Source organism: Microtus pennsylvanicus, chromosome 4 (genome assembly GCF_037038515.1).
Source record: "Microtus pennsylvanicus isolate mMicPen1 chromosome 4, mMicPen1.hap1, whole genome shotgun sequence".
In the NCBI taxonomy this organism is placed as follows: Eukaryota; Metazoa; Chordata; class Mammalia; order Rodentia; family Cricetidae; genus Microtus; species Microtus pennsylvanicus.
The window spans coordinates 49,525,422-49,539,989 of record NC_134582.1 but is presented as its reverse complement, the minus strand read 5'-3'; the positions used below and the strand labels follow the sequence as shown (position 1 = coordinate 49,539,989).

At 37.2% G+C, this 14,568-nt stretch overlaps 1 protein-coding gene across 1 annotated transcript in view; it reads left to right on the top strand.

Annotated features, from left to right (window-relative positions):
* The window catches only part of Wdr36 (WD repeat domain 36), a 33,235-nt gene extending 19,529 nt beyond the window's left edge, over window positions 1-13,706 (top strand). The window contains exons 16-23 of the mRNA XM_075969041.1: window positions 1,716-1,795; window positions 5,219-5,326; window positions 7,195-7,292; window positions 7,688-7,833; window positions 9,340-9,459; window positions 9,621-9,702; window positions 10,959-11,146; window positions 12,032-13,706. Of these exons, the coding sequence (XP_075825156.1) occupies window positions 1,716-1,795; window positions 5,219-5,326; window positions 7,195-7,292; window positions 7,688-7,833; window positions 9,340-9,459; window positions 9,621-9,702; window positions 10,959-11,146; window positions 12,032-12,181 (972 nt within the window). The 3' untranslated portion in view covers window positions 12,182-13,706. The remainder of the gene's footprint in view (window positions 1-1,715; window positions 1,796-5,218; window positions 5,327-7,194; window positions 7,293-7,687; window positions 7,834-9,339; window positions 9,460-9,620; window positions 9,703-10,958; window positions 11,147-12,031) is intronic.
* The last annotated feature ends 862 nt before the right edge of the window (window positions 13,707-14,568 follow it).

Genomic DNA, 14,568 nt, shown 5'->3' with positions numbered 1-14,568 from the left:
CTCCCAAGTGCTGGGATTAAAGGCATCTTCTACAACTGCCCGGCCACAAGCAACTTTTAAAGTACATCTAATTTAAATAAATCTAAAATTTATCTAATAATAAATAATAATCTAATCTTTAAAATTGTTAACTGAAGACTGATTTGAGTATATGGTATCATCTAGTATTAGTTGCAGATCCAGTATTTGAAAAGAGGAAAAAAAATGGTAACTACTTGCTGATAAAGCCTAGTAGTTAACAGCCATGCCACTTATAGCAGATCGGAATTGACAGTCCCTTAGCCTATCCTTTAAAAGTAGGAGAAATCGGTTGAGGGAATTATATTGTGCAACTTGGAGATTGTCAAAATTAGGCTTCAGCAAATTTTGTTTTGCCAGTGTCTGGATGGAAGCAGGATGGGGATGGGTGTTATGATGAAGTAGCATTTTAAAGACATCTGTCATTGTCAGCTCTCTCTTCCTGTTTCTTCCCTTTGTAGCTTTTACTTCCCCATTTGTGTTTGTAGTTTCTCCTACTCGGAGGTGTTTACTTCTTTTGAATTGCACGGGTTAGCTTCTGTAACACAAGCCTATCTAGAGCCAGTTTTCCCCACCCTGTACTGTCTGCTCCACCCCTCCCTAAACTGAGCTGTCTATACCCTGAAGCTTGAATTTAAGTAATGTTGCTGCAGCCTATGAATAAATTAACATTGAGTTTGCTCTGGTAACATTTGCTAATAAGAAATAATCCTTGTGATATATATATACTTTTGGGTTATCTACTTCCATAAACCCTACAATATTTTTGTTCAGAGTCTTTTCATTTCTAAGATAAGACTCTCAACACTACATACAAGAGAAACTCTTGTCCATCTTTTTATGGCTATAAACAGATACTTAACATATCATCAGGATTCCATTACCTCAGTGTGTTTTGAAAATATTTTTTTTTCATTCTTGGAAATAAAAGTTTCCTTAAGGGGAAAAGGTTTTTTGTTGTTTTGTTTTGCTTTGCTTTATTTTAAGCTAAAAGTAAAAGTAGAATTTCTTTATTAACATTTTTTTTTAGTTTTTCGAGACAGGGTTTATCTGTAGCTTTGGAGCCTGTCCTGGAGCTAGCTCTTGTAGACCAGGCTGGCCTTAAACTCACAGAGATCCGCCTGCCTCTGCCTCCTGAATGCTGGGATTAAAGGCGTGCGCCACCACTGCCCAGTTGATTAACATTGTTTTAACAGAATTATCATTATCTTCAGAATCATAGTGATTTACGTAAATTTCTAGAGTTGGGTGAGTAGATACAGTTTCAAAGAAACAACATTGCTTTATTTATAGATCTTTACAGCTGAAATTAGACTATAGAATATTCCTAACCACAGTCTCAGATTATTTGAATAAATTTTAAAATTTACTTTTAATAATCATGTTTATTGATTATTTAAATAAATGGGTAAATAAATAGTTCTGTATATATTGGCACAATGTTAATTTTATAAGTCTGTTGTGATTCACTTAAAAACCTAATACTTAGATAAGTCTCAGAGGAGTGATATATAGGAAATACATTTTTATTTGTATAAACTGAAAGTCCAAATTTTGCACAGTCACATTTATCATTTCATGAAGCCTAAAATCTTTTCAAGTTTTGTATGCTTTAAGGTGTTAATGTATATACTTGTATCTGTATATGCATGCTAACATTTATATCCATTGCATATGTGTATTTGTTTTGTTCAAAGACGTTCAGCCCTGATGGCCGCTGGCTGATAAGCGCTGCAATGGATTGCTCTGTTAGGACTTGGGACCTTCCATCTGGGTGGTGAGTTCATTGCTAAGTCCCTTAGATGATTTCTCAGTCATTGTCTGAACATGCAGCTTTTGCCTGTTGTTTATTGCTATGTAGTGGAACTGTTTTATTTATAGAGTGTTGTTGATCTCTTAAGTGTCAGGCAGTAGCATGACAAAAAAATTAGCAAGGTAAACACGAATCTCTTAGTCATTCCTGAAGAATAGAGAGACAGAAGTGGTGTGTGTAAATCTTGAGAAAATCCATGTGGTCTTGGCACTCTAAAATAGAGCCCAAATTTTATTTTGAGGATTTTTGCTGTTGTTCATACTGAATTTAATTAAAAGGTAAAAAACATGCTTTCCTGGATATTGTTTTTCCCTCTTGTTCTCAGTAAAATGGCACTCTCAGAAATCATGAGTGAAACTCACTGCTAATCCAGCACATTCTCAGGAATTGGTTAGCTTCAAATGTGAAAGCAGTCTGACCTTTAGAAAGGAAAAACCCATATTTCTCATTTCCCTGTAACTTTGCTATAGGCAGAAGGCACACCCACCTTCCAGCATCTGCATCTGATTAGAGTGAGTCCAGCTGTCATCACTAGGGACTTTTGTCCACAGGTGTGTCACTTTTTCACCGCTGCAGAGGGAAGCAAAATGTATTTAGATTCAGCTTGAGAACTGAAGAAGTCTGAAGATACTTAGAAATAGTGGTAGTCTGTTACCTCCTGGTCTGATGGAATTTTCCAAAAATAGGTATCATAGAATTGGAATTAAAGTAAGAACGGTGACTTTTTTGGTAGCAAGTTTATCTTTGGAATGGAAAACTAGGATCTAAAAGTAGCATTTAAAGCCCTTTTGCCAGACTTTTTTTTTTTTAATTTTATTTAGTTGAGTAGATTTAAATCTAGTAGGTTTTCAACTTTTTAAGTATGTAAGTTTTAGAGGAAAGCTATTTAAGGTTAATGCAGAACTAGAAACAAGACATTGAATTGCTAGAAGAAAATGAAATCACCAATTTGACAAAGGTATATTTTTATTAAAAGGAAAAAAAATTCTTTGTCTAAAATTTGAAGTGGAACAAATAACTTGAAAGGTGATATCAAACAGCAAATGCTGTTCAGTATCAACTAAGCTGGCATTTGCATTGTTATTGGGTACTTCTTACACTCCTACTTTTTAGTATCTTAATAAACATGGTACTATTGTTATTATTAGGTCTGTTGGCCAAGTTAGGAAAAGGAGACTTGAAGAGATTCAGTAGTTTGCTCAAGGTGGGTTATACTGTAAGTGTATGAGCAAGGCAATAGGCACAGGACGAGCCCTTTCATACCAGCCCTGTTCAGGCAATCGTCTTTGTCTTATTGTAGGAGACACGTAATAGAGAAAGGTTAGTGCCTTATTGTAGACCCCTGGGAAGCTACCATTTGCTTAGATTCCCCCTTTTAAAACTATACCAGAACAGCAGTCTTTGCAGGTTCCTTGTTCTTCCTTCATTAAACACTTGCATCTCTTATATAGCATGGTAAGTATTTGAAGAATAGCTACGCTCAGCTGGAGAGATAGCCAAGCAGTTGAGAGCTCTTGCTGTTCTTGTAGAGGACCTAGTTTTGGTTTCTAGCAACCATGTGGTAATTTACAGCTGTTTGTCACTCCAGTTCCAGGACTGCAACATTGTCTACTGACCTGACAGGCACTTCATGATATGAAATAAATATTATACATTCAGTCAAAACATTCCTACACATAAAGTAAAAATAAGTATCCTCAATTAAAAATAAAGTGTATTTGTTATGTAGCCAAAAACGTGAGGTGATATATGAGTAATTATTTGAATGCAGTACCCTGCAGTTGTGTTCATCTCGAATTAGTCCTCTTTAAAGCACATTTTGGCCTCACTGATTGCAAATGTAAGTCAATTCATAATCCCTAAAGTTACATCAGCCAGCTAATGCGGGCACCACTTCTTTGTTTTATTCTGGTTCCTAATCTACTGGACATTCAGGCTGACCTCTTTAGGCAGTCAGAAATAACTTAAAATGGTTTTTTAGCAGTAATTTGCATTTTGTTTTGTCTACTTCCTCAGCTTTATGTTCTGTGGAACTTTACCATGAGACAAATTGGAAGACAACACTATTTTTCCATTTCTATTAAGGCAGAACCATTCATTTGTTCTTAGTGAAGATTCCTGTGGAAAGTGATTCCATCTCTTCAGCAATAGAACATACTAATGCTAGCTCAGCTTTCTGGAGCAATAGAAATAACTTAATGTTACTTCTTATATGCAAGGTTCTGATGTTAACAAATTAGATCCCTCTGAATGGGACTGTTCCATCAGGAGGAATGACATCCCAGGAACTCCTCATTTTCTAGGATTGCTAGAGACTTTGGTCTGGGATTAGGCTTGCACGTTGAGGTTTTACGCGCTTAGGTGACTGGAGAAAATATGCTGTGTCTGTGGAAACTGCCTTCCTCAATTTGGTGCTTTTACATGGTGGAAGGTCAGTCTACCCACACACCACAGCTGTAGAAATGAGGTTGCACAATGAATTGACAAAATTGAATTCTCAAGTAGAGCAAGTTTTTGCTCAAGCAGTTAATTCTCTGAACTAATTAAAACATGGTAGGAAGTTTCACCCCTACATACTTAAACCTCTGCTATGCATCAAGACAAAGGAGAAATGACAAAATGAGGAAATATTTTGTTTATATACTGGGATAATATTTTCTGCTCTGAGTTGTTTAGATTACATGAATTAAAATAAATAACTTGACATCTAATCATCACTGACTTTGAAGTGGCTGAATACTTTGCTCTCTTGTCTTAAGTTCCCTAACACAAGTGTTTCTTGTGAGTTTCCCATGCAGATTTAATCAGAAGCCATACTGCTTATTGCTTCTCTTTTCTTATAACAGAAAATTGGCCAACAGTGATGATCTTGAACACACACTTTTACCTTTGTTAGTTTCCAGAATTCCTAATTGTAGGTGTTTTGTTTTGTTTTGACTCATTTTGGGTTTGTCACTTAATGAATGTCTTCCCTGAAGAGCTGTCGTGGACAATTGCAGTGCTTATGGTGTGTCTCATACACTGCTTGTAAATCTTTAATTACAATTACGGTTTTACCAGTAATTGTGCTGTTAAAAGTGCAGTCTGCTTGGGCACAAATCTAGGTCAGTTGCTTTCTATCTTAAACAGGTTTTTAAATCTCACCGAGACTTGGTTTTCTGATCTATAGATAAAGATGCTTGTGTCTCACAGGATTGTAAAGATTACACTCAAGTACTCAGATCAGGATACCTGTAAGCACAAAATACAGGAGCAGGAGATGTAAAAATTAAAATACTTTTCCTCCAGCTTTTGTTGCTTGTTCTTTTAGTAAAAAGTACCCCCTCCTTTAAAAAAAAAAAAAAACTACTCAAAGTAGAAGTTAAATACTTAAACTTCTTTTTGTAGCCTTATCGACTGCTTCTTGTTGGACTCGGCTCCTCTCAATGTTACTATGTCCCCAACTGGAGACTTTCTAGCAACTTCCCATGTGGATCACCTTGGAATTTACCTTTGGTGAGTTCTTTCATACATATCTTTTATTTTGGGGAGGGGCAAGAAAATGACAGTGGTCAAAATCAGTGTTTGTTAAAATTGCCATTTAGTTTGTTTTTATACAGCGGAACTGTTACACAGACTAAATAGTCTACCAGGAATCTACTACTGATGCTTGGTAATTTAGAGAGCTTTGTTCAAGCATATTCTAAGTTACATAATTTTTATCTGATATTAAATTTGTCTTTTATTTGCTAAAGGACATAGTGAATTTCAGAGATTAGGAAAGGAAGTTCCCGTTAGGACTTGACCCTCTATCACTGACCTTTGCTATCGCTTCTGAATTTCAGTATGCTTTATAAACTAAGGCGCACATGTGAGCAGAATTCTTCCTAAGATGGAGTCTCAGTACATGCAACTAGAAAAATTTTATTTCTTTCCTGAGTTTATACACTCCATTCTTTTAGCTGTCCTGAAACTTGCGTATTTATTGCATGCGGATCTTAAGCTTGTAATCCTTCTGTCTCGGTTTGTTGAGTGTTGGGAGTACATGGGTATTCTACCTTATCATTCTTTTCTAATTCTAATTATAAAATATGTTCCAATTTTAAAGGGAAAAAGTAATTTGATTTATCATTTTGGCCATCTTAAAAAGCAAAATGTGTCATCTGGAATCAGGGAAGCATGATTAATTGATTAGTAGCCATTGGGGGCCTGTGGTGCTTCCCCATAGAGTATGGCTGGTGATAGGACTTTGGATCTGACTTCCCAGCTTTTGTTTTCCATTGAGATTCATATCAAAAGTGTAAGGAAATCTGCCCCTACTTTGGTACAGGTGTTTCTATCCTGAACACTCACCTAGGGCTGCTTTGCAAATGCATAACAGAAATATTACTACTTAGCTATTTTAGAAAAGGCCACCTGATGACTGTCTAAGCCCCCCAAGAATATAATTAGGATATTCATTTTAACTCACTTTCTCAATCTTTCTCTTTGTCATGCTTTTTTTTCTGAGTAAATATTGATATTTGTCAAATCTATATGGAAGTTAGTTTATCTTATAAAAGTGCTGTCTAAAACTGCTAGTCTCTCGTCAGCAAGTTTCTGTACTGTGTTCAAAACAGAGACTCGGGTCTGGTTGTGCAGGTGTTAATCCCAGCACTCTAGACTAGAGGCAGGTAGATCTCTGAGTTCAAGACCAGCTCTATACATAATGGGTTCCAAGTTAGCCAAGGGTGCATGGTAAGATCCTGTATCAAAAAAATCAGAGACTTCATTTATTTTATTTAATGTGTTTATATGCTTGGCCAGCATGTTTGTCTATGCACTGCATGCATGCAGTGCCCACAGAGGCCAGAGAGGGCATGGATCTGCTGGAACTGGAGTTCCAGGCAGTTGTAAAACAATCATAGTGGTGCTGGACTTGATCCAAATCCTCCTGAAGAGCAGCCAGTACTCTTAACTGCTGTGCTGTCTCCAGCCCCCATTAATGTTTTTACACATTTTTTAAAAGACAGAAAGTTTGAAATTTAAGGATTTATTTTATGTATATGAGTGCTCTATTGTATGGACACCTTTAAGCCAGAAGAAGGCATCAGATCTGACTATAGATGGCTGTGAGCCACCATATGCATGCTGGGAATGGAACTCAGGACCTCTGAAAGAGAAGCCAGCGCACTTAACCACTGAGCCATCTCTCCAGCCCCTTTATACAGCTTTTTTATGATAACATTTTCAAATTAATAGTCTGTCTTTGAGGTGTTAACTAGTTAATAATTGTAGTCTCTGGCCAAATTCAAGCTAGAGATCGTTACCAATATTCAGGTTCTCTGGAGGTGATGTTTCTGAGTGATGCCGCTACTATAAAATGCCTGCTTTTGCTTGCTCAGGTCGAATATTTCCCTCTATTCAGTTGTCTCCTTACGACCACTTCCTCCAGATTACGTCCCTTCGGTAGTGATGCTTCCTGGGACTTGCCAAACCCAAGGTAATCACAGGATAACAAAATAATTTTTGTTATGCTAACCTAATAATCTATTAATATAATAACCTAATAACCTATTAGGTTATTGCTGCAAAGAAATCAAAATTTAATGCATTCAGTTTTTTTAACTGATTAAAATATGTTGAATGACTTCAATTTATATAAAGCTACAACTGATGATATATCTTTAAGATAAAAATTAATATGCTAGTGTAAAAGTATTTGAAGTCTACTGATGGGAATTATACTTAATAGGAGGAAATAAAGAAAATGGGGAGTGAGAAAAGAAAATAGGTGAAAAGAGTTTACAAAGCTGTATTGATTGAATGTTGTAAAATAGAAATGAATGTGGACTGCGTTAGGTTCTCTGATTGTCTTCCCTGAACATGTGTCTTCAGGTGTGGAGGTGCTGGAAGAGCAGACTGAGCCGAGCGATGAGATGATAGAGTATGACTCTCCACAGCAGCTGAGTGAGCAACTGGTGACTCTGTCGCTTCTCCCTGAGTCACGCTGGAAAAACCTTCTGAATCTTGATGTTATCAAGGTAACATTGTAGTCTTCTTGGTACTGTGTCCCAGTCTACTCCCTGAGCATGTCCTGCTTTGAGAGTCGAGGAAAATGATAGTCACGGCACTGCTGTTTAATCAAACGGTGTTTCATGGGTGCTGTCTCAGAGGCCCCTCTCTATGTCCACTGTAAGCGCACTGCAGGTGTTTGGATGATGTAGCAGACACAGTCTGTAAATGTGTGTCTTACTGCTGTGTTTAAGAAAATTATACTAGGGTTTTTATTATTACTACTCAGACACAATTAACCTTTCTGCTGCTAAGTAGACGTTCAGAGCTTTCTGTACTGTGTCGGGGTCAGCAGGTGAGTTCGGGAATGTATGATGGTAAGTTGTGGTGAAAACCAAGTGAGCCAATTTATCCCTGAGGACAGGGCAGCTGTAAGAAATATTTTTCTCCCTGGAGAGATGGCTCCATGGTTAAGAGCAGGTACTGCTTTACAGAGGACCTGAGTTTAGTCCTCAGCACCCACATTGGGTGACTCAAAACCACCTGTAACTCCAGCTTCGGGGCATCTGTTATCCTCTTCTGCCTGTGGTCACTGTACTCAAGTGCACCCCCCCCCCCACACGCACATGCACATACTTAAATAAAAATTTTACATATAACAAATTCAGAAATTTCAGTGGAATTTTACGTCATTAAATAGCAATAGTATTTTCTTTTTAAAAGTACTAAACAAAAAAACCTCAAACAACAAAACAAAATACCTCCCACTAAAACATAAATTAGCTGCCACATTTAAAAACTGAAAATAAACCAGACAGTGGTGGTGCACATCTTTAATCCCAGCACTAGGGAGGCAGAGGTGCGCGGACCTCTGAGTTCAAGGTCAGCCTGGTCTACAGGGCTAGTTCCAGGGTGGAAAGGGCTACACAGAGAAATCCTGTCGCCAAAAAATAAAACAAACAACAAACAAAAAGTACTAAACAAAAGTTAAAATCCTAACAGAATAAAAGAATTAAGTTCTCTAGGTGGTAGGGGCACACTCCTTTAATCCCAGCACTCAGGTTGAGGCAGGGCCATCTCTGAGTTCAAGGCCAGCCTGGGATACAGAATGAGTTTTAGAATAGCCGGTTGTCACACAAAGAAACTCTGTCTCAAAAAACAAAAGAAATAATTAGGGTCCTATTTCTCCAAAATCTTAGCAAATTATTTCTGATGGAGTTGTCTGCGCTTCTGTCTCTGAGTTTCCTTCTGGAGACAAGCCATTTTGTTAAGTTGTTCGTATTTTGTTTCGCTAAGGGATGCTGAGTATAACAGCTCATCTTGTGAAGGTGAGCCTTGTCTTAGTGCTCCCGTGCCGCACCTGTCACTGGGGCTGGGGAAGGGACAGCTGCAGCGTTGTCAGACAGGTCTTTCTCAGCCTTCTAGCGTGGAAAACATTGTGATGTTTGTTTTAAATTTCATTTATACTAGACATTCAAAACTATTAATAGGGTTAGCACTACTAGTCTTTTATCTCTTCATTTTTCTCTTCATAGAAAAAGAATAAACCAAAAGTACCACCCAAAGTGCCCCAGTCAGCACCGTTTTTCATCCCAACAGTTCCTGGACTTGTACCCAGGTTTGCCGTGCCTGAGCAGAATGGGGACTCCCAGCAGGTAGGAGCCAGATCAGTGTTCTAAGTTTGTGGGGTGTCTGTGTCTGTCACTTTTTGTAGCTCCCAATGCCACAGAATAAATTAATAATCATTTTAAATTATAAGCTATGTTTTGAGTAATATTTATGGTCTTTAAATAATGTGTATTTGTTTTTATTTAAGTCTAAAGTGGTAAACCTTGGGATTTTGGCTCAGAAATCAAATTTCTACCTGAAACTTGAAGAAGGATTGCTAAATAATCAATGTAAGTTAACATAAAATATTTCCACAAGTTTCTTCATTTTTATTTTAGTTTATCAGAGAGAAAAAATGAACAGTTTATAGTAAATAAAAGCTAAACATATTGAAAATTTGCTCTAATCTACATCAATTACGGTGATTGAGCAGTACTAAGTTCAGACGATGGGAAAGGTGAATGGACTGAGACGCCCCAGCCTTCTGGATGGAAGTTCAGATGCTGTGGAGATGGAGAACTTACTGACAGCCTTTAGCGTGTGGCTTTCAGTTTTCATCTCCAGAGTTTACGTCAGGAGCCTCAAGCTCCTTGTTTTCGTTTGAGAATCTGCTTAGTCCTGTGGTTCTTAATATAGCACAGACAGGTATTTTAGGTAATTTTGTGTTTATTGTAATACGTATATTTATATAGATATTTAGGTGATTTTATATGCAATTTTAAAAGAAAAAGAAAATAAATATTTAATTTAGTTCTATTTAAACTTTTTAGATTACTGTGTAGCTAATAGTAAATATAAGCATTTTTTAAAAACTGTCACTCTCCTAAGAAATTTGGCTCATCTTCTGTTTGATGTTGGAATGCTGGCGATTCATACCAGTATCACTTAAGTCCATGTGGTCAAAAGTCAGAGAATGGTCCTGATGGCTTCCTGATTATTGCAGAATGAAGAATGCACACAATTGTTTAAGCTATGCTAAAGAACATAAAACAAGATTGATCAGACTTGTCACGGTTCAAAAGCTGAAACATAACCATTGCCACTGCAGTAGCAAGGCCCTGATGAAGTTGGTTGTGTTGAGTGTGTTTTCATGGGATGCAGAGTAAACAGCAATGCTGTCTTCTAGAGGAGCCTTGGGGTTGATAGAATGGGGTCAGGAGTCCTCCCCTTACGTGTTTCTGTATTGTTGATATTTCTTCACAGCCCAGGGATAGTAAAGGGAATCCGCCCACCCCATCCTATCCTGGCAGTAACCACTACTAATAGTGCAGTATATGACCTCATGTTAATTTTTTTTTGTTTCTAATTGATTCATGTGGTTAATGAAGTGAAACAAAGACTGAATTCCTGACAGTACAAAACTTTAAAGACTTCTAGTGATTTTATTACTATTGAAATTTTTGCTGTTTCATTGACCTTGAGTTCATAATTATGCAATGCACAGAAAGTCTGGCACCATTTACATATATATTGCTTGGGGTATGAAGGAAGATCCTAGCTTTCTTTAATTGTAAGAAATAACTAGATTCTTTTTACAATAATGCAGATGAAGCTGCTCTTAACCTTCTGAAGGAATTAGGCCCATCAGGAATTGAAGCAGAGCTGCGAAACCTGTCTCCTGATGATGGTGGGTCGGTAGAAGTCATGCAGGGCTTTTTGAGAATGATCGGGATGATGCTGAACAGAAAGCGTGATTTTGAGTTAGCCCAGGCATACCTTGCGTTGTTTCTGAAGGTGAGTGAGATGTCAGATCCTTTCCTTCCTTTGTAGCAGTGTTATTAAGCCGTGTTCTGCAGAGATGGGCGTGCTCTACATCCGGTGTCAATAGGCAGCCACTCACCACGTGGCTGATGACTGCTCTCTCTCTATAACTGGACAACAGCTGTCTGGGTCTGTTTGCCACCCTGGAGTAGTTGGGATATGCACTTGTAGTCTTTGTTTTTGTTATTACTTGATAGCATAATTTTGGCTTTATCCGTATTTGTCATCTGTGTAAGTTTTCTGTGATTGTAAGAGAAAGCCAGGTTCTTTTGTTTGTTCATTTTTGTCTGCTGCTGAAATTAAAATATTCCCTTCCATCAGTTTCAGTTAATTTGGCACAACTTGCTTTTTGATGAATGAAATAGAGATGTGCTTTGGGGGTCCATTGTGGTGGTATAACGTGCTGAAGATGCAAGGATTTTACATTTATTTAAAAGGTGAATATTTAGGTAGTACCAGATAGCTTTTTTTTTTTTAAAGAAATTTCAGATTGTCTCTATAGGTTTTCCTGTGTTTGCCAAATGTTAGTCCCTACCAATTTTGCATAAGCCTTTAAAAATAAAGTAGATGACCCTCATCAGTGGTGTGAAGAGGAAGGAAACTGGAAGCCCACACAGCCTGATAGTTGGGGTTTGGAAGTCATATCAGTTCTTTTAAGAGAGCTCGTGGTATAAAAAAAAGTTCAAAGTAAAAAAGTAGTTTGGAACAACAGGAAATTAGAGACAAGAAACCACCATTTAAGAAAGAAATATTTAGATACTATTTTCTTAGGTTCCTTGGTTAGAAAAAAAATCAGGATTTTGGTACTCTTAAGTAAAACATCCAACTTAACCTTAAGCATCTTGCTTTTCTTTCCAGTTACACCTCAAGATGCTTCCTTCAGAGGCGGTGCTGTTGGAAGAGCTGGAGAAGTTGTCATCCCAGGTAGAAGAAGACTGGACTCACTTACAGTCACTCTTCAATCAGAGCATGTGTGTTTTAAATTATATCAAAAGTGCTCTGCTGTGAGAAATAAACCTCAGTGATTGCAGCACTCACAGCTACATGTGAAATGGACTGCTGAGCTTGTCTTCATCCGCTGCTCAGCGTGGAGGCTGCTGGCGCTGCTTCACCAGCAGGGTTCTGTATCTGAAAAGCAGAAACTTTCTGGGTGTAAAATTACACCTTCCTGTTGCTCTGAACACCTAGGAATCTAAAGCCACCTGAGTTCTTCACGCTAATCACATAGACGAGGCTTTTTAAATTATTGCCAGTTTGTATTTTTTCAATGTGTTACATATAATAGAGAGTGTCTATTTAGTATGAAGTTTTGCTGAATTAAATTGACATTGTCAGGTAAAACAGATCTATAATATAGTTCTAAAATGTTTTTGTTATCTTAGAAAAACGAATGTTTCTTTTCTGGGTGTCATTTGATGAAGGGTAGACTGTCGATTCTTGGGGCTGTGCTTCATATCTGGTACCTGTGGCGTGTCTAGCTTTGTAGCACAGGGTCTAGAGCTTTCTCTGTTGCCTCCTTTCTAAACAAGTTTTTGTTAGCTCGAAACGTGAGAGGGACTTGCTCCACGCAGGTGCTCCAGGAAGAGGTGCAGCAGGTGCCTGTACAGGGAGATTCCAAGCTCCAACGAGGCTGTCTTTCGCGGCTTTTCCTCCTTCTCTGACATGTTTATTTGAGAAGAAACTGCTGACAGCCCTTGTCATCATTCTCTTTTTTATGGACTGATGATTTAGCAACACGGGAATTCTTTTTTCTTATACAAATCATGAACTAAATTTTCTTACCTTTTTCAGGTGAAAGTGCAAACTTGATCTGTTGTCATTTTTACTAGCATTGTCTTTAGACAGTATGTTTTGTCAATAACCTTCCAAAACTTTAGACATTTACCATCAAGGGAGAGAAGAAAAAACTACAAAGTATTTTTGTGTACATATTTTTCTTAAAATGTAATCAGTTTCCACATACTTCTATATTTTTGAACTTTAGTCTTTACTTTTGAAATTTAATGTGTGTTGTATATGACTACATTTTACTTATAAAAATATCAGATGGATTTGTTTTTGGCAACAGTGTTTGATCTCAGTAAATAGACATAGAACATGAAATGTAGAGGTTTTATTTTTTTGTTTGTTTTTTGTTTTGTTTTTTTTACTTAAAGAAAAGTTTATAACTTGAAATGTCATCACTTGCACATCATATGTTTTATTATCTACTTTGCCTATCATCTGCCCAAAATTAGGGAATTTTCCTCTGCCACCCCCAGCACACACACAGTAACTACAAACCGTGCTGAAGTAAGCAAGCATCATGTTGCTTAGGTCTCTGGGTTAAGGATCTCTGTGTAGCATATGCTAAGGGTTTGAACTGGTGAGCCAGGGGATTAGCATTTTTAATTTGAAGAGATATTTCCATGTGACTTCCAAAGTGATTATATTGTACCTGCTATTTCATAACATGAGGCGTATTCAGAATCATGTCTTTACCACTTGCATTAATAGAATAAAAACTCTGATTTTGTTTTTATGTTAGAATTGATATTTGTGTGTTCTATCTATTGCATCATTTGTCTTTTTATCATAGATTTGTTAAAAGGTTTTTGCTTTGGTTTTTTTAAGACAAGGTTTCACTGTATAGCTCTAGCTGGCCTGGAATTCACTATGTAGACCAGGTTGTCCTAGAACTCACAAAAATCCACCTGCCTCTGCCTTCTAAGAGCTGAGATTAAAGGTGTGTGTCACCATGCCTCAACTTTTGTTGAGTATTTATGCAACCTAAACATTGGTCTTTGTTACCTCCAGGTAGTTGTATGTTTCTGACTTTCTGGCATTGTTTTATAGAATCCTAGGCATTTTACATTTTTCATATATGGTCAGTTTTATGTCTTATTCTAAGTTATAAAGTAAGTCCTCCATTCTCTAAGCTGTTTATCCTGATTTTGTGTGTGTGTGTGTGTGTGTGTGTGTGTGTGTGTGTGTGTGTCTGTGTCTGTGACTACCTGTGTGAGTGATTAATGGCTAAATCGTCAACTATAATTGATCACTGCAATGAAGACAAGGTGTGGAAATGTTTTTAGTTCAGTCATTTGTTCAGAAATCATGAATTGAAAACCCACACTTTGTCATTGAGCAGAATGCTGTTTCATTGTATGCTAAATTTTTATTGAGCTATTTTTGGTGTTTTAATAATGCAACATGCTCTGATTATAGTTTGGTGGGATAAGGTTTTCTTAAATATTTTTTCAAATTTTTCTTGTTTCATGTTAGGCATATCTTCTTGAAGTCTGTGTGGGTGGCATTAACTTATAGAATTGATTTAGAAAAAAGTAGTAAACTGAGTCTCTCTCTTCAAGAGCAATGATTGTTATTAAATATTTGTGGGCAGGCTCTCTCTGTGTCTT